This window comes from Lepisosteus oculatus, chromosome 26 (assembly GCF_040954835.1).
Source record: "Lepisosteus oculatus isolate fLepOcu1 chromosome 26, fLepOcu1.hap2, whole genome shotgun sequence".
Taxonomy (NCBI): Eukaryota; Metazoa; Chordata; class Actinopteri; order Semionotiformes; family Lepisosteidae; genus Lepisosteus; species Lepisosteus oculatus.
In genome coordinates, this window is record NC_090721.1 from 1,237,824 (window position 1) to 1,256,107 (window position 18,284).

At 46.5% G+C, this 18,284-nt stretch overlaps 2 protein-coding genes across 5 annotated transcripts; both read right to left on the bottom strand.

Annotated features, from left to right (window-relative positions):
• Window positions 1–941: 941 nt before the first annotated feature.
• Window positions 942–11,979, bottom strand: tmem120aa (transmembrane protein 120Aa). Of its 2 annotated transcripts, none has more exons than XM_015367660.2 (12): window positions 11,563–11,979; window positions 9,438–9,556; window positions 9,003–9,119; window positions 8,196–8,255; window positions 5,994–6,089; window positions 5,682–5,771; window positions 4,962–5,027; window positions 4,422–4,483; window positions 3,269–3,361; window positions 3,107–3,171; window positions 2,783–2,851; window positions 942–2,068 (listed from the first exon to the last, which is right to left on the bottom strand). In XM_015367660.2, the coding sequence occupies exons 1-12, from the start codon at window positions 11,680–11,682 to the stop codon at window positions 1,952–1,954; spliced, it is 1,074 nt and encodes a 357-aa protein (XP_015223146.2). In that variant the 5' UTR covers window positions 11,683–11,979; the 3' UTR covers window positions 942–1,951. The 2 variants fall into 2 exon arrangements, with proteins under 2 accessions (XP_015223146.2, XP_006641015.3); XM_006640952.3 differs by having other exon boundaries at window positions 11,557–11,977.
• A 679-nt stretch (window positions 11,980–12,658) lies between these two features.
• Window positions 12,659–18,251, bottom strand: styxl1 (serine/threonine/tyrosine interacting-like 1). Of its 3 annotated transcripts, none has more exons than XM_069184294.1 (9): window positions 18,058–18,251; window positions 17,548–17,663; window positions 17,242–17,303; window positions 16,060–16,159; window positions 15,660–15,793; window positions 14,606–14,751; window positions 14,093–14,190; window positions 13,578–13,690; window positions 12,659–13,018 (listed from the first exon to the last, which is right to left on the bottom strand). In XM_069184294.1, exons 2-9 carry the CDS (start codon window positions 17,651–17,653, stop codon window positions 12,887–12,889), a joined length of 891 nt encoding a protein of 296 aa, XP_069040395.1. In that variant the 5' UTR covers window positions 17,654–17,663; window positions 18,058–18,251; the 3' UTR covers window positions 12,659–12,886. The 3 variants fall into 3 exon arrangements, with proteins under 3 accessions (XP_069040395.1, XP_069040393.1, XP_069040394.1); XM_069184292.1 differs by lacking the exon at window positions 18,058–18,251 and adding an exon at window positions 17,944–18,051; XM_069184293.1 differs by lacking the exon at window positions 18,058–18,251 and adding an exon at window positions 17,907–18,051.
• Window positions 18,252–18,284: the final 33 nt, after the last annotated feature.

Here is an 18,284-nt window from a genome sequence, read left to right on the forward strand (position 1 = left end):
GATTAAAACACACTGGTCCTGTCAGGCTCACTGCAGGTTTCCCCACAGTCGCTCTCTAGAGCTGCTTTAACTTCCCCTGCGTCTAACCTGGCGACAGTGGGTCTGCACCACCCTGTTACACCTTTGGATGAGCGCCTGAACCCCAAAATCAGAACCTCATTCATAATCGGTCTTACAAAACCCGTCTCTTGCACTGCTCGTGCCTTTCAGTCCTCAAACTGAAAACATTTTTCAAAGCACATCTTCACAAGATGGGTGGTGTGGACACATGCCAGTGGTCTGGTCACTGACCTGGTTCACACAGCTGGGAAGGATTTCTAGTCCTTTGCTAAGTTGGCTGTGAAGTCTATGGGCAGAACAAGCTCATGTGAAGAATCGCAAGTGTCTCTCTCTCCCATTTTCAACAGCCAGCACTTTCCCCCCCCCTCTAACTGAGGATGAGAGATTCCCCGGAGCTCTGCGTGTCCGCGGGGCTGGCCTGCTCTCCGCCAGCAGCTCGTTGCCATGGCTGCGCACGTCTGAGAGGGCTGCTCTGAATCGGAAAGGCTTGAGCTGCTGGGAAGTGGAAAGGAACGGTGATTTGTGTGCAATGAATACGGTGCTCAGGCCTAGATCTCAGTCAAACCCTGAGGTGTTAGAGATGGGCTGGGAACCTACGTCTTGGTGCTTGAGGGATTCTGGCGGCACAGTGACGTGGTGGTTAGCATTGGGTTAAGTTCAGAACCTGAGCTGCACTCTGCATGGAGTTTGCATGCTCCCTTTATCCAGTGCACTCCTTTATTAAGTGGCTCTTGCATGCTACAGCTTGCTGATGCACACAAGCAGCAACAGCACAAGGGCCCTAACTGAGTTCTGCTAGGAAGGGGAACATCCCAATATAGAGCATCTACTGTCTAGAGATCCAACAGCCCTTGACAATACTATGGAAGCAGGGACCCGTGTTACTTTTTATCCCTTTTATTGGCGAAATAAACTGAAGGAATAGCTGCACAGTAGGAGTGTCATTGATCTTTACAATGCAGCTGCTCCTGGTTTGCGATCAATGTAAGAAAATTACTATCTATACAAGACTGAGGAGTCAATTACAACAACCCTACCAGATGTAATTGTGCATTAACACAAGCGTAGAACAAGTATACAGACTTTGCTTTGAGACAGTGACATGTACCACTTACCCCCAAAACCACTTTGAAATATCACAAGCAATCTAATTATTTCAACAAGTGACCAAAGGTGTATCATTGCTGGAGTCCATCAACGAGCCTGTTTTTTTATTGAGCGAGAGTAAAGCCGTATCCACTGGCTCTAAGGATACCCTGTACTGTCATTCCACTCCTAATCCTCAGAGAGCGAAGGAAAAGGGTTGCAGTAAAGCTTGTACAGCATCATTTAAAAACACCAGCTTTACCCCAGTTCTGCAGTTTTTCTTTCTATAGTATGGACATGGCTCTTGGTGAACCCTAGCAACCACGTGCACACAAACCCAGCCCAGGATACAAGCCCAGTGGGATCGTTTTGTTTGAATCGGTTGATCTAAAAAGCATCACTGTGGTTCATAGTTTAGTTGTTCTTTCCTTTTGCCCCCAGCTTTCACATGTAGGCCGGGACACTCTTTTTCTTACAGTTCTTACAGTCAGGCACAGAACTGCATTTTCGTACAATTAAAAATGAGGCACACGTAAACAGCTTCTGGAGGTGAAACTTGCACAACAGCAGGATTGCAATGCATACGCTATGAAGTCCAAGTCCTCACTATGAGATGATCCGATAGGCTGTCTTTCAGATGGAGACCGATCTCGAGTTGTTAGTACGTATCCACTGGCCCCAGGACCTGCACTGAGACCAGAAGACCACACTGAATCGGGTGGAGCAACAGAGGGGCACGGATAGACACAGTAGCTGGAGCAGGACAGGTGTGCTGGAGTGTTTATTTCATCTCCTTCTACTGCTTTCATAGCCTCTTAGCTCTTCCCTGGCTCTTGTTCTGGAGCTTCTGGTAGACGACTCCCAGTGTGGTGCAGAAGTTCCCCAGGAAGAGGACCAAGAACGTAAAGCTGCACATAAGCACCTGAGGAAGGAGACAGTAGAGAGGGAAAGAGAGACTGAGGATGGGTCAGGAAAGCAAAGCATTAAAAAAAGCAGACTGGTCTATTACCAGTTGTGCGTATGTCCAGTAGTAGGGTTCACTGACCACATCCACCCTCTAAGATGGTCTGTAGAGCCACTAAGATGCTAACTGGACCCTGTGCTGCTTGTAATGAACTCTTATGGCACCGACTTGCTGTTGGTCTCAAATTATTTCTGCGATCACGCCGAACCCCACCAACACAGAAGAGAAAAGGTTCCTTTTCCTAAAATCGAACTTTTTAACTGAAGAATTATGGATTCCAGGAAATTTTCCAGGAAAGAACAAGAGGAAGGCAGGGACAGATGCCGAAATGAACCCCATTCCGACAGCGGGAGCTCACAGACGTGGGGGGGGATGAATGGAGCAGGTTGGGAAGAGGAGAGTCCGGCCACAAGAGCACCCACAGCACGGACTCGGGCATCTCGCCGCCCTGGGGACAGGAAACGGCTTGGCGCCTTAAAGATGAGTCTCCCCTTTTCTGTCACCTGTCTTACCTGCCCTAAACCCTGCTGGGCCAACTGCACGCCAGAGCTTGGACAATCCTCATCGCAGTCTGCGAAGGGCATCGGACTCAAACCCATAAGCTCAGGACTACAGGGCTCTGCTCCACTTCGGAACCCTGACCGAAATTCCCAAGGCACATAAAACACCAACCTGCCACTCTCGGCACTCTGGGAGCCGGGCCATCCAGAACAGGCAGAGTCCGTTGTACAGCTGCCAGAACTGCAACATGGGAGACAACAGCTGGTGGAACTTGCAGAGAACTCGGGCGTTTGACGGAAAATAAAACCCTCTGTGCAGTCGTAGGACTCAAAATCATTTTGAAATGGGTGAGTGTATGAAAAATAATAGTTTTTTTTTAAACTTGATCTTAATGATTAATGAACCCACTAACCCACAATTGCACTGCAATTCTTGGCACCCCCACAGAAGGTGACAGGCCTCGTATTCTCACACGGCTTCACACCTCGCACTTACATGACCAAAGAACAGGAAAGGGAGCAGGAAGGTCAGCCCTCTCCACATCCAAGACTGAAACCCCTCTGAAAGAGACAAGCAGGGACACGCTTTCTCAAGACAAGGTCTCCTCCACTTGGAGCTTCTGTTTTACTTGGGTGTTCCCCGGAACCCCGCGCTTACCCACAGTCAGGTCCATGTTGTGCCTCTCTCCCAGCGCCCTGAGCCGGTACAGGCAGCCGCTCTGGTAGTAGTACTGCAGGAACTGCACGAGGCCTGCAGCGCAAACACAGAACCGGATACCGGGCATGCAGGGAAAAACAATGACTGTCAATGCAGGTTTCATGTCTGTCGTAATTAGAGGGCTGCGGATTGCGTTTCCATGCTGCCGGGAAAAGAGTCTCCGAGAATGAAGGAGGGGAAAGAGAGGAGAGGAGAGATGCTCTCCAATCATGATTCCAGCTGAGGAGAGTCCTTGTATTTTGGAGATGTGCTCTGGGGTCTGCTGTTCCAGGGGGAATCATTAAGGGTTTTATGACAGTTAATTTTGCTGTGTAATCACTGGCAAGCAAACAGGACATTATTTCCCTTTAGTTTGGATAAGATAACATGGAGAAGTGATGGGCAGCGAATGGACTTACTCTTCCCCACAAAGCCTGTTCCCTGAGGCAAGGAGAATCACCTTATGCATTACCTCCCTTCTAGATCACCGGTGTGTCCCCATTAGGCTAGATCAGACGTTTCCCTTTCTCATCTAATAACACACTCCTGCACAGAAGACTTCAGAAATACCAAACTTATTCAGAAATAAGTGTGCTCTTCGTTCAGGGAGTGTCACCCAGATCTACACTGCCAACTGAAAGAGTGCGTTTTTGATGCAGCCCTTCTCTTGCTTCGCAGCTTTCGTGTCCCGGGTTCGATTCTAAACTGGAGAGCCTTCCGTGTGAAGCTTGCATGTTATGAGTGTGGGTTCTCTCCAAGCGCTCTGGTTTTCTTCCTCCTTCCAGAGACACGCTGGCTGGGTTAATCTGCGTCTCAATTGTCCCTATGTGTGTGTGTATATAAGACAGCGCCCCCCCTTGCAGTACAACAAGCAGTACTGCATTCATTCTGAGGTATCATAGCAACTCAGGTCGTTTTTCCTGACAAAGTTATCATCCTGTTGTCACTTGACACTGATCACTGACACAGAGGACCACTGAACAATTCACACAGCAGAGTAAAGTCGCTACACCTGAAAAAAAAAAACTCAGAAAAAGATCAGTCGAAGACAGGCAGCTTAACCACCCCAGGGTGCTGTTCGTCTCTGTCCAACACAGGCGAGCTCTCGACTTACTCTGGTACAGGGAGTAGGCGAGGAACTGGTTCCTGAACATCTGGTACAGCTTCCCATCAGGCCTGGTGGGCAGGAAAGACAAGTCAGTGAACCGGACAGGCAGCTGGAGGCCGCTTCAGCGTGGATTACGACATGGAAATTAACAAGAATGGCAAACACTGCGGTTGTGTACATATGTATATAACTAAGTTATTGATGCAATTCATCGGAACATTTCATTATTTTTCAGAAACTGTCCTTCAAAGCGCCTCTTGTATGTCTAGAGCACACAAGACGAGAGGCTGATAAGTAGGGAAAGGAAGACTGCGAACGAGAGCAGGGCATCCGGCCCATCTGAGCTCAGGCGACTGAACGGAGGAATCTGTCCAACCAGTTCCCGAAAGCAGCCAAGATATCAGTTTCAACAGCGTGGCTGAGCAGTTTGCTCCACACTCCCACCGCCCCCCGTGTGAAGCTCTGCTCTCCGCTGTTACGGATGGGTGCACCGGAGCAGGCTGCTGCAGACGGGCCGCTGGTGCGTCTCGCTGAGGAGGGACTCACCAGGTCAGCATGACTCCCGAGAGGAAGGTGGACACGTAGTGATGGAACACCCACCAGCCCTTGATCCTGCCAGGACAAAAGGCACAACAGGCGCAGAGGCCAGAGTCACAGCCCGCACGCACGAAAGCCTAAAACCCGTCTGAATTAGGGTGGCTGCTTCTTAAACCAGGTCCTTTATTTCACGTGCACCGTCATGTCAAAACAAGAGCTAAATTCAAACCCACACGTTTGTGAGGACAGGAACGATGGACGAGAACCACATCTGGCAAGACTTCCAGCAGGAAACGTCTCGCTGCCACACAACAAACACCCCCCACTCCAGGGAACATCTGGAGCCCTGGAACACAGCTGCTGCACATCTACTCAGCAACGACTCAGTGAGCAGAGAGCAGACACAGGGAGGGCTTCTGCACGCTGGGAGCTGGCCCAGAGCACAGGCCTCACTTCTCTCACCCGGGGTGCAGAGGGCCACGTCTCCGAGGCCACCCTCTGGAGCTGGGACTGGGGCTCCCCTCGGCTGTAGCACAGAACTTGGGCCGGCTGGGCCTCGCCGGGCGTCAGCGAGAGACACCAGGCCCCTGCATCCACCAGCCCACCGACGGTGGAGAGGGGCAAGGCGGGGCAGAATGACAACCGCTCAGCGATTTTACTTCAAACCAATTTTTTTTTAATCCCTGGGTTTTACCGGAAGCTCAAACGAGCGGCAGGCGGGACACTAACCGGGACCCGTTGTTGATGAGGATGCTCTCTCGGATGGTGAGCGTGCAGTAATACCACACCAGCAGGAAGTTGAAAAGAGAATCTACCGCCCTGCAAGGAAACGCACACAGAAGAAAACCTCAGACAAAGGGAAAACCTGCTCATGGCTACAGGGAGGCTGTACATCGGCACTGAGCTCCAGTGTATCTGCAGGCTGCATGTTTGCGCAGGCCCTGCAGACGGCGATGCTCAGAGCCGGTACACCTACAGCGGCGTCTCCTGCCCACCCCCTGCAGACCGGAGCCCAGAACCCCCCAGCGGTCAGTCCTGTACCTGTTGCTGACCAGAAACCGGCAGGTAAAGGAGAACAGCAGCAGGAGGATGGTGAGGCACAGCTTAAACTTCTCGTACTCGTCCTTATAGGCAAACCTGGTGGGAGAGCAGACAGTGCAGCCTTAGCGCACAGCAGTGACTTAATAGTATATCCTTAACGTACTATAGCATGAATAGCATCATAGTCAACTGTAAAGTGATATAGAAATGTCTCAGACCCATATGTGGCGCATTAATTGACTCATGAGATAATTGGTGAAGGGCTCAGAGCCACATTTTCAGAGGGGTTTAGACTAAATTGGTATGAAACAGGCATGGCGGTAGTTGGTGTTGGGCTGGTTTAGGGTATGTCTTTGGGTGATGTACAGAGGAGCTTTTTTCCCCCTATGTGTTTTTTAACCACTTCATCCAATTGAGGGTCGCGGCGGAGCCAGAGTCTACACCAGAACAAGCCATGTGCTCGAGGCAGGGTACACCCTGCACAGGCAGCCAGTCCCTCACAGGGCACACACAAACACTCGCACCAGGGCCAACGTTTCCGGAAGCCAATTAATTTACCGGCATGTCTTTGGGAACCCACATGGACACAGAGAGAACATACAAACTGCATGCAGACAGCAGCCCAGAAATCGAACCCAGGGCCCCAGCTCTGCGAAGCAGCACTGTCAACCACTGTGCCAGGTTTAACTTAACTAGAATTCTTCAAGCAAACAAGGACTTTTTTAAGCATCTGCCTTTTATCAAATGCTTTCTGGAAATATCATAGAATCCCATATAATGAAAATTCTCAAACTAGAAGAACTGCAGCATCAAAGGTCATGAACACGGATTAAAAACCGATATCGTTCACAGGCTAGTTCAATTTGCAGACGGAAAACAAAAAAGTGGAGTGGCAAAACACAGAAATAGCAGCAAGGGGAGAACAAAGAGGCCGGCAAATCACATTTAACCACAACGGCATGGGGAAGCAATAAAAAACAGAACACTTGAATACAGCAAAGGGCGGAATTCATTTACACTGGAGAGCTCAAGCTTTCCCAAGAGTATAATGTGCTCAGTATGGGTCACAATTCCTTACACTTATATAGCACTTTTCTGGATAATCCATTTAAAACACTTTAGAGATAATGGCGATTCCCTCACACCACCAGTGTGTAGCCCCCACCTGGATGGATGATGCACCTGTACTCTCCCCACACACCAGCTCTCAGTGGGGAGGAGAGCAGAGTGATGAAGCCAGTTCAGAGAGGGGGATTATTAGGAGGCCATGATTAGTAAATGCCAAAGGGAAATTTGGCCAGGACACTGAGGTTACACCCCTACTGTTCTTGAGAAATGCCCTGGGATTTTTAATGACCACGGAGAGTCAAGACCTCGGTTTTATGTCTCATCCAAAGGACAGCGCCTGTTTACAATAAGGTGTCCCCGTCTGTCAAGAAATATCTATCAACATTTTAGATCCCCTTTGCTACTAAACTACCAAACAAACAAGATGGGCAGAAAGAGCTCCTCTTTGTAATAATTAAGCACACGAATGTTGATGCTCGTTATCCGAGAAATTCCACGGGTAGCTGGTTTTGAAAGTGGGGTTGTACTTCCCTCTAGTGGTCAATATCTGAACTGCTATTTTCACTGAACTTTGGTAAAAAGGACCAATTGAGTCACCAGATGCAATTAAATCACTACCTGGCTGCTCAGCTAGGAAGAGATGTAGACTACATCTCGTGGCTTTAGAGGAACAGGACTAGAGAATGAACAGTTCTATTTTAATAGTGTAAATATAATCAATTATGTAATTATGTAAATATTATCACTTTGGTCAAAAAAGGAACCCGCCTCTCTAGAAACATCTGCTCTCATTGTGAATGTTTTTTCTTACTGTGAAGTGCTTTAAGAAGCCACTTTTAAAGGCGCTTTAAAATTAAGTTTATTATCATTAAAATCATAATAAAACGCTCCCCTGCGAGCCTGAATTGGGAGAAGTGGATAGAAAACGGATGTTTAGACAGTAAGATATTTCTTTAAATGAGGTGATCAAACTTCTACCCAGTACCCTAATTGAGGCTGATCAATTAAACGGGTCTTTTATGTTGCATCTCAAGCCATGCCAATGCCCTTGGATTTGAGAAATCGCGACCAGATCGTGTTTAAATAAAGACCCACTAAGCACGCTGCACATGAAGAAGATAGACGAGCACTTACTTTGCCTGCTTGCTGAGCAGAGTGACATTCACGTTCCCGAGGACGAGACTGAGGTACAATCTGGAGAGACAGAGAGAAACACTGGTTTGTATCTTTCGGATGAAAGCTGGTAGTCTAACAGCAGCGTTACCACCTGGTGGCCTGATGTCGTCGGGTCTCAGCCGGGCTGGGCCTGGTCAGGACTGGACTGGGAGACCTCGGAGGAAAGCCAGGTTGCTGCTGTCAGTAGTGTTGGTGGACCAGTAGGTGGCGATCTTCTCTCTGGACAAGAATTACTACACCACGTCTGGAGTGTGGTGACTGGTGACACTCTGCTGTAGGAGGTGCCATAATTCGGACGAGATGCTAAACTGAGGTCCTGATTCTTTGGTCATTAAAGATCCCGTGTCAGGATTTATAAGAACAAGGGTGTTAGGCCTGGGGTCCTGGTTCAGATCCACTCTGGGCTTGAACCTCTAGCTCTCCCTTAAACCAGCAGATGAAGCTATCACGCGCTTCTCCACCTCAGCCGGTAGGTTAATTGGCTGCTGGGAAATTTAGCCCCGGCGTGTGTGTGTCCCATCCAGAGTGTAGCCTGCCGTGTGTGTGTCCCATCCAGAGTGTAGCCTGCCGTGTGTCCCTTGCTTGCTGGGTTAGGCTCTGGCTCCCCGGCAAACCCTGAACTCTATAAAGTGGTGAGAAGATGGACAGGTGGATGACCATATAAAAAACACGTGGCGCTAGACAGCAGAAAGGCACAGGAGCCAAGAGGGGAAGCAGATCAAGGGGTCACCTGGAGCAGAAACTCCTGTGGCGTCAAGGTCTCACCCGTTCTTCTTCGGGAGGAAGGCCTCCATCTCAAAGAAGATGCCTGGTCGTTCCTTAATGAGCGCCTTGATCCCGTCGATGACACTGGCCTCCTCGGGAAGCACCCCGGCCCTGCATCTGAGACAGACAGGAAGAGCCGAGCACAGGGGAGAGCGAGCCCACGATTAGCAGGAGGACAGCGCGAGCTCGACTTGTTAGGCCTTCCAGTGTGTTCCCTGTGAGGAATCATTCTTAAACTGTTATAATGACCTTACCCATCAAAATCATCTTGTATATATACTCTGCAGCGGTGGGGGAATGGCTTAGCTACGCCGTTGGCTCAGGGATTCATGGGGTTTGAATGAGCAATGTCCAGGGTACTGAAGGAGCACTGCCGCCCTGTGGTGGAGACAGGAGGACAGCCCAGCGTGGGCACGAGCTCCGGTCAATACCTACTCGCTCAGCCCCTGGGACAGCTCCCTCAGCCTCTTCCTCTGCCGGGCGATGGAGGTAGAGCAGCTGGTCTGCAACTTGGTCAGCTCGTCCAGCTTCTGCTTGTACAGGCGGTGCGTCTCCTGCAGGCCGGGCGGACACAGAAAAAGCTCAACTTTGCTGGACATCTAGAGTGGGGGTATCAAACTCAATTCCCGGATTGCTTCTGGTTTTCTGATTTTGTGGTCAAACTGTACAGTCAATTAAACCATTAACTTTGTTATCGTTAATTGGTGAAAAAAGGCACTTCAGTAAGAGCACAGTTGCCTTCAGCCCTGCTAGAAGTATTAACAACAACGCAGTTCATGAAATAGTGAGACCAGGTAAGTAACCCACAGCTCAGGTGGAAGAGACGGTAGAAGACACCAGCCCTCCAGAATCCAGAGGGATCCAAATTAAACTTCAGTTACAGCAGGGGTGAGCCGCAGGATGCGCGTGCTTGAGACAGCAATAAATAATCCTAACAAGAAGCACAATGTGCAGTATGAAAACCTGCAGAAACATCTGTGCTACTGTGCCATACAGTATGAACAATATCCTTTCCTTCTTACACAACACACTGTTTTCGGAGGTGACAGTTTCTGATATCAGTAAAACAAATTATACAATACCAATATACCAATGCAAATGAGTTCAATTAAATATTCAGATAACTGTTATTTTTAACCTATTAACCTATAACCTATTAAAAGTAGGGTCGTGACAGGCACACGGGAAAAGATATTCCACGTACACAGCAGTGTAACTCAAAGCTCTTTACACTGCCTTCTGGAAAACATGCTTCTTGTACCGAGACTGTAGCCTAGGCGTTTGTGCATTAACATTTGAACTGAAACGTTTTTTTTTTTTAAAGATTAAACACCTTCGTCTATCAAGATCTTTTCCAGAACAAGGAGCTCGGACCCACAACAGGGACCTGGTCTCGGGCCTGTGACGTCACCGCCCCCCCGGGCGGGATCTCCCCGCGCGCAGGTCCCTACACTGGCGCGCGCTTGCAAGCATCCTCTCAGAGTCGCTCGTCTTTTTGAACAGAACGGAAATAACTAAAGTTCCACAAATTAACTTGGCTGTCAGACGTTGCCTTTACTATATTTTGCATCACAGCGCCACTGCGCTGAAGACTGCACAGGATCCCGTCTGGGGAAAGTTGGCAGAAGGGATGTTTCTCTGACAGGCACCTGTGATCAATCTGCCCTGATTTGATCGATGTCGGCAGAGCTCGATCATTTTAAAGTTGCATGGCGAATTTCGGTTAATTTTCTGTTAGGAGGGCAAAGGTTTCTATTGTACTGTGATTCACCGCGCATTCTGGGCTAAAGTTCAGTGCTGTAAAAGCCGAGTGGCAGCTCAGTCTCAGGCGCTGTTACCGGTGTGTTCTGTGCCGAGACGCCAGATTACAAAGCACCAAGCCTTTAGGTCAATACTCCGCCTGCACTCACTGCCCGCAGTGTTGCTCTATTTGTTTAAGGGTTATGAATGCGTACTCTTAACAACTAGAGATTTTCACACACAAGACTAAAACTGTTCTCCACATATAGGGCTTGTTCCAACCGTGACATTTCGCAAAGATCCTCGTAGAAAGGCTTGGCCTACATTGCGTAACAATGTACAATAATTTTGAAAAGGGCCAAATATTTCCTAATGTATTCGTTTCTGATTGACGTCAGCATGGCTTCCGCTCAACATCCCTGATTCCTCCAGGATATTGATCTACAAACCCATCGCAGGCGGCTCCATCCTCAGCCCACAGTACAAAACAGGAGTCAGTCGTAGACACCCGTGATTCCGGGCGCAAGAGCGCATTTGCTCGGTCTGAGCCTGTCTGTGGACAACCCGAACTAAGAAAAGTGAAACAACGGTGTGTCTTATTGAGCTGTTCACGCGTGCGGCTCACATCAGAACACCGTGCAACTGGTTGCCAGGCCGTCTTTAGCTGTACTGTCATATTATTTACGAAACTTGCTGCATCTCGGCGTTCAAGTGCAACACGTCCAAACCATCAGCCTCCTGTCTTTTACCGGCACGGAAGGCGCAGGCGACCGACAGCACGGGAAAAAGAGAGACACAGAGGAAGATGTTTCACCTGGACCTGCTGATAATCTTTCTCCAGATCCTCCCATTCTTGGAGACAGTCGCTGAACGCAATGGGGCGGAGTGCCATGTTTGAAATAGATGAGCCAGGCTGATCTGGTCTGGTCTTAAAGCGCATTGACAGCGCTGTCACCCCGGGGCCCCGCCCCCTCCGCCCCTCCGGCCAATCGGGAAGCGGGGGCGGTGCGACCGCGCGCTGGGGCTCCACGTGCGCACCAATGGCGGCTCGGCGTCCCCGCGAGCCAGCGAGCGAGCGAGCGCTGGGATCTGATCCTGCTTTTAACTGCTTTTACTCAGGGAAGAATCTTGCTCACTGGGGGAGGGTTTATCTGTGTCTGCGCTGAGCGCTGAGTCACAATGGGCCCCTGTGTTGCCGGGCTTTGAGAAGGGTTTCCTTTCAAAGAGAAGCCGGAGACGCCAGACTGCGGCCCCGCCCCGTGCGCTGATTGGTTCAGACTGGACGGCTCCGCCCAATAGGAAGCCCCCCCCGGAGTGTGACGTCACACTGATCGTGCGCGCACCTCTCCCACGTTTAGAGGGACAAGGTGAAAACCGTAACACGGGGAAGAGCAGCGATTCACTTTCATTTGGGAAGCCCGCTGCCTGTTGGCTCTCCATGTGTCTGTAACGGATAGCTAAGTTCTTTAGATCTTACTATTGCACTAAACCTTACTACAACTCTAGCAGAGTGTTGACCAAGGATGCACCAGCCCTCAATATTTACTTTGATAAATAAAGAGGAAGAAATGTATATACCATTTAATTATAGAAAAAAATCTGTTATAGACAATACCTGGAATTCCCGTAAAGTTTTTTCATACCCTTTTAATGTGGTAAGAGTTTACCAACTGCAGAACTCCATCCTTATCCCCCAAAATATTATTAGACATGTATCACGCTACACATCCCCATCCAACTCATGTGTTCCAGTGCTCAAAACAATACAGTACATTCACAAAACACAAAACACATTTTTTTAGAAGGGGTGTGTTATATAGGTTTTCATAATAAAACAGGCATGTGCCTACTCCACCACCATGCACAACATCAGCATATACCTATTTTTAATAACACAAAACAAATTACAATGTATGTACAGGTATAATTTTATTTTGTGTGAAATAAATAAATGCGGAGACCATGATTAATACATTTAACTAATTCCAATAATCAAATGGTCAACCATTGCACAGTGAAATTAAAGATAGAACTGTATATTTCATCTTTTTGTTTTCAGTTTTACGGTGAAGGCTGCAGAAAGGGGTCATGGCCTATTCCAGGGCTCAATGGCCCAGTCAGAATGGGTCGGCCCGTGTACCCATTCAGTAGAGTGGCTCTGCAATGTCTGTGGCCCTCTCACCCAGGACACGCAGCTCCCAGTCTGAAAGCTGCTGCACAAACCTGCGATTTGGTCTTGCATTCGTTTTGCATTTCAGCACATGTGCCCACGACTCCTAAAAATAAGAATATAGAAATCACACAGGTAAAGAGTGAAATTTTAACAACAATTTTAACTTTAAACCTGTAGTGTGATTGCTGAATAATGACAACAATGTCAATGTGAGATTTTCCAACTGTTAAAATAGCAGTTTTCAGTTTCATTGATGGCATCCTGATTGTTAAAACTGCTGCAGTCATTTACCAGTTATCAGAGCACAGAATGGGTTGCATGCGTGTACCAGAGAGTCTTTCTGAATGCTTTCTAAACTACAGGAGAGAAACACAAGGTATTGCACTGCTATTGCAGAAGGGTTTGACAAAAAGCTTTGCAAAACTGTGAGTGACACGACTTTGCAAAGTCGTGAGAACACACCTATATTTGAGCAGAAAAGCCTAGAATCTTCTCTTGTGGATTTCTAAGTTTAATAAAATGCTAAGAAAGAACATTTACATTTAAAATAACACAAAGCAAAATGCCATGACATTCAACCGCTTTTCATAGTACTCTGCTTTTGTGACTAATGGAGACACATAACCTGCCCTTGAAATTAGAGATCAAAAAGCACTGCTTGCCTTCAGTGTGGCTTTCAGATGATGAACAAGGAATGCCATTGCCACAGCACTGCAGCGGCTTATACCAAGCCTTGAGAAGACCAGAACCGAGCCCTGTGCCCTGAGATGGGATTCTCGGAAAACAACAGAAAAACCATCAGTGGGTAGGCATTACACTTACCAGCATGAGTTCAGGAAGCACCTCAAAACATCCCATAATTTTAAACAAACCTATCATGAGGCATGTTTCCTAGCTCACTGCACTATGGGTTCTGATAAACTAAAATAAAAAGAAAGGAAATGCAGGCTGAAGTCGCAATAAAATAAAGGGCATCACCAGCAGGTCACAGCCCTGACTGTGAATCAGGTTTTCAGATCAAAGCAGGAAAACATTTTTAGCACCACCTACAGACATTAAGATTTAAGTGTTGGCAGAGACCAGCTTCAAATTAGTTAATTCATTATAACATCACATGCCTCTGGGTTGGGAGTGCCTAGACAGTGATATGTTATTTTACACATTGTTTTATACTAACCTATAAACATGCACACATTTTGGAAATAACCAGAGAGGTCTGCCTCCACAGAATCTGCAACAGGAATGTCAAAGACCTCACAGTCGCTTCCTTTAAACCTGGTGCAGAGAGAATGCAGAAGAATGCATCACTTTAAAGCAGGATTGTACCAACAGGGGTCTGACTGGAACATACAGCACTCAGCGATGAAGTAACTCAAGACAGGAAGTGAAACGTTACACAACCGTGTCCTCTGAAAAGTTTACTCTTGCTGAGTCACACCTGGCTCTTGGCCCAGGCAAACACAAGAAGGCACAGCCCAGATTTTGGGTTTTTAAGCATGCAGATATTACTTATACTTATTGTATTCAAGTTCTAAAAAAAAAATTTAAGATCAAAGATACTTCTTACTTTTTCTGGGTATCCTACCTTGTCTGTATGGTAATCTACAGCATGCCATGCAGAAGTCTTTAAATTCATGTATACCTTGTATTCAATCAAGTGTATCAGGCAGAATTGTGCAGACTCACTCACACATGGCTGCTGTCTTGTGAAGCATTCACCAGGGCCTTTAATTTGAGGTCTTTGTGAATCTGACGATCAGAGGCCTGCCTCAGGTTCGCCATGTACAGCTGACCAGGCAGGATCTCTACGGGATACAGCGTCAGGTTTTCTAATTCCTGCATGGTAGCCCAGCAATGGGAAAAAAGAACATAGCCTCAGTTGTAAATTGTTAACAAATTGGAATTTGTTGAGAGGTGTTTGAAAACTCTGTGAATGATAACTGGAAATGATAGTACCACTCCAGGCCTTTCCCCCTCCTTCCTGCTCAGACTCTCTAATATGCAGATGCAAACATCACAACAGATTATGTTTAATTATAAGATTTGGAACTTTCTGATCTTTTCATAGCACACACAAAAAAAAAACAACAGAACACAGACATTGACATCTAAAGAGGTTATATTAACATGCTTATTTCAAGCTGATTAACATTCCAAAACATGGTAATGTTTAAAAATGACTAAAAATGTTCTTCACCCTTAAAACTAATATCATAGCTGTGATGCCCATAATACCCACTTCCCTTTTTCAAAAAGACTCTCTTCCACTGTGACTAAATACACAAATTGGAAGCAGCTTCATAAATCCACACACAAATATAAACTCTAATCAATCCACAGTTATCACTTTAAATAGAGATGCAACTTCTGATCAGACTGAGCACATAAGTAACAGGAGACAGAATTAATTTAAACAAAACAGTTAACTACACCTACTCTACTTTACAAGCCAAATTCTTATCAACATGTAAAGTCAAAACCAATTAACCGTCAGTTGAAACTCTGAAAGGTTCGTGCTCCAGATGAACATTTACTATGACTTTAATAACATCTGGCAAAATTTTAACCAAACTGCGCTCAAATTAAAACAGATCTATTTTCTCTTCCATTCTTGCTTGCTGAATTTGAACCTTCGAACATTCAGTCTGAATCACGCACAGAAAAAAAAGGTTTTCTGTCAGAAAGTAAACAGCAAAAGGCTGTGAAGCCCTCTCCCCCTGAGTGTGGTGGCTGCAGGGCGTCACCTGGGGAGTGTACAGGATCTTCTGCGTCCTAAGAAAAGGGTAGGAGGCAGAAAAGTCTTCGTAGCCGCCTTTGAGGATCTGAACTGGATACCGAGTGGACAGCGCTAGGACTTCAGCGCACTCGACGGCCGGGCCTGAAGAGAAACTCCCTGCCATCAGTCAGTGAATAGCTAACAATCCACTTTGTGACAGGACAGGAGTTTTAAAATTGCTCCTAAAATGAAAGACTTTAATACATATAAATAAAACTTGAAAATGATTTCTTAGCACATCCACAGAGTACCTGATGATTTTAGTAAACCGCGGAAGGGACTGGCGAAGGTCTTAGGAAAGGCAGATATGGCTACAACAGGTGAAAGCTACTGTAGAGAGGAAGGATCCCGCTGTGTTGGCAGCTCACCACAACCATGTACGGAACTTGTGTTGCCATCATACACGATGCAGTACTTCACGCACTCCACCTCTACACAGGCAGGAATCACAAATTCCCCGTTCTCGTCCTGGAGAAGGAAAAACGAACTTCAATACACCACCACCCTTACCACAGAGCCCTTTCCTATTCATTTGCAAGTTGTAATTTTGAGATTCCGGCTTCAGACATTCTGCCTGGGATGAGCCATTACATCCAAGTTACAGTTAAATGCAGATGAGTCTGGGCAAGTACAGAATAAAACTGAAAGATCCGGTCAATCTGTGTTCAAACACCTGGGCCACCCCGCAGCTCTCATCGACTAATGTTGGTGTTCAACGGCGGAGAAATCGATGGTGCTGCTTGTAGTTTACACAGTCTCGTCCTGCCCTCTAGTGGGCAGCAGCTGAACTGCTGTGTTTTTTTAAAGTAATCTTTTTAAAGATTTCAAGAAACTACGTTCCGGGATTTGGTGCTGTACTTATAAAGTAAATATTTGTAAAACGTGCTGTTGTTCAAAAAGGTTTTGCTCAGGCTAGTGTAAAAAATAATCTTTCCTAAAGTATAAGGATAACAAAATACCTCAAGCGTCAGTTGTTCATGTAGAAACAATAGGTTTGCAATGAACTGCAAAGGTACGCATATTTTACTATCTGACCTACTAAAATAATAAATAAACGAAATATCAGTATGGTGCATTGGGGATTGTGGCACAGATAATTCTGTTGCTATCCGTACCTTTTATGAGGCTGGTGGAATAAGGCTTTGATTTACAATTGGTGGTCACTTCTGAAATGAGAACACGAAAGACAACGGATATATCGCTAATTCTCGAAGTCTCGGGAAATCCATTTGTAGAAATTGAACTTAGAGACTAAATAAAATACAGAACTAAAACACAGAATCCAATAGTAAACAGCGCACACTTACTTTGCATCTAGGCTTGAATCTGAATATTTTGTATTTTAATCGGACAGTCATTCCTTCTCAATAATGTCACTGAAGGCAGTGCTACTCCGAGCCACGCCCTGCTCTATAAAAGCGCTTTCGGACACTCTAGCGGACTGGTCAGTAACTAGGACTGACCAGAGCTGACCTTCGCCGCAGTTCACAATCACGGTGACCATGCATCATGATTTCTGGTGCGGCTCGAAGCAGGGGAAGAAAACTCACCCGTTTCGCTCGTTTGGCGGTGAAGACGTGACTCTCGTCGTACTCGGCTTTTGTGCGTGCGTCTAGGAAACAGACCCCAAGAAAACAGTCACACCAGATGTGCTCTTTGACTGTCACACCACTGCAGCATGTTCCGACTGGACAGAGGCTGTAATCTGTCCAGCGTCACAGTGAATGACCCCTGAAGCCCGTTATGTCCAAGAGCAGAGTAACTTTCATTTGGATTGTGGACACTGTTCCAATCATGTCTAAATATTTCATTAGTCGCAGTTAGATGATTTTGCATGTCAAGTGATATATACTTACCAATGAGGCAGAGGTAATTGGATTCGGACAGTTTGGAGACTCGAGTAGTATACTGATTCAGGATGTTGTACAGATCCGTAGGTTCACAGAGAACCAGACCTGCCATCACCGAAGGTCTAAAACACAGAAAGACACGTTTTTTTACGTTGAAATTGGAAACACGCAAGCAAATAAACGATAGGAGTTTTACTAATTTGTCTGCTATTTTAAAATGGCAAATTATCATCATTTATTTATGTTCCCGAACACAGTTATTTTCCGGAAATGGCATTTTACATACAGTATGCCTGTATTTTACTGATCGAATATTAGAAAGAAAATATCTTTAAACATATTTATATTTTTCAAATCCCGCTAACCGTTCTATATTTATCTTAAAAATTTGCAACGCGCTACGTTTTGTTGTTTCCTGGGTGACTTGTTTCTCGCAGTGTCGTGACTGAAAACCAAGTTTAACAGTATTATTAACAAGAGCTAAGAAACGTCGTTGCTGTGACGCTTTTAAGTTACCAAGCGGAAATAGCTGTTGCGAAAGTGAGGTTTTTTGACTCATGTCATGTGCAGAGGGTAAAAAAAAAGATTGTGAGCCAATCAGAAGCTAGCGTTCTCCAATCCAACCAATCAGCAGGCACCCGGTCTAGCGCAACAAGTCAAAAGTGATGAACGGATATACTGTCCAATCAGTGTTTGAGATGTTTGTAATTTGTCCAATCAGAGAAAAGTCTTAAGTGAAAGGG